Source organism: Eimeria mitis, genomic scaffold (assembly GCF_000499745.2).
Source record: "Eimeria mitis Houghton genomic scaffold, Emh_scaff649, whole genome shotgun sequence".
Taxonomy (NCBI): Eukaryota; Apicomplexa; class Conoidasida; order Eucoccidiorida; family Eimeriidae; genus Eimeria; species Eimeria mitis.
Window position 1 is genome coordinate 12184 of NW_013574647.1, and position 637 is coordinate 12820.

Genomic DNA, 637 nt, shown 5'->3' on the forward strand with positions numbered 1-637 from the left:
CTGCTGTTGCTGCTGCCGCAGCAGCAGCTGCTGCTGCTTCTGTTACGTGTGCTGTTAGTGCTGCTGCTGCTGCTGCAGTTGCTGCTGCTGCTGCTGTTGCTGTTGCTGCTGCTGCTGCTGCTTCTGTTCCGTGTGCTGTTAGTGCTGCTGCTGCTGCTGCAGTTGCTGCTGCTGGTGCTGCAGCAGCAGCAGCAGATGAGTGTGGGGGCCTACGAATAAGCGGCAGATAGACGGGGAGCAACTGCTGCTAGCCGCCTTGCTGAGGCCCCCAGCAGCAGCACAGCTGCCTTTCCTCTTGCTGCTGCTGCTGCTGCTGCAGTTGGTGCTGCTGCTGCTTCCTGCTGCAGCGCCAAAATGCTGTCTTGAAGATACTCCACTTGCTGCGAGGTAAACAAACCACTTTGCTGCTGCTGCTGCTGCTGCTGCTGCTGCTGTCCCTGCTGCTGCTGCTGCCGCCGCTGCTGGTGCAGTGGAGGCTGCTGCTGTTGTTGCTGCTGCTGCTGCTGCTGTTGGTGCTGTTGAGGGGCTTGAAGCATGAGCGGGCTTTGCTGCTCCTGTGGTTCCTTTTGCTGCTGCTGCTGACTTTGCTGCTGCAGCCGTTTCTGTTGCTGTACCTGCTGCTGCTGCAGTGGCTTTG

At 59.5% G+C, this 637-nt stretch overlaps 1 protein-coding gene across 1 annotated transcript in view; it reads right to left on the minus strand.

Moving 5' to 3' along the window:
• EMH_0018660 (uncharacterized protein) overlaps positions 1-536 on the minus strand; it is a gene marked incomplete at both ends in the record, with an annotated part of 4372 nt that extends 3836 nt beyond the window's left edge. Inside the window, one exon of the mRNA XM_013501191.1 lies at positions 214-536. Coding sequence (XP_013356645.1) covers positions 214-536 — 323 coding nt within the window. The remainder of the gene's footprint in view (positions 1-213) is intronic.
• Between the last annotated feature and the right edge of the window lie 101 nt (positions 537-637).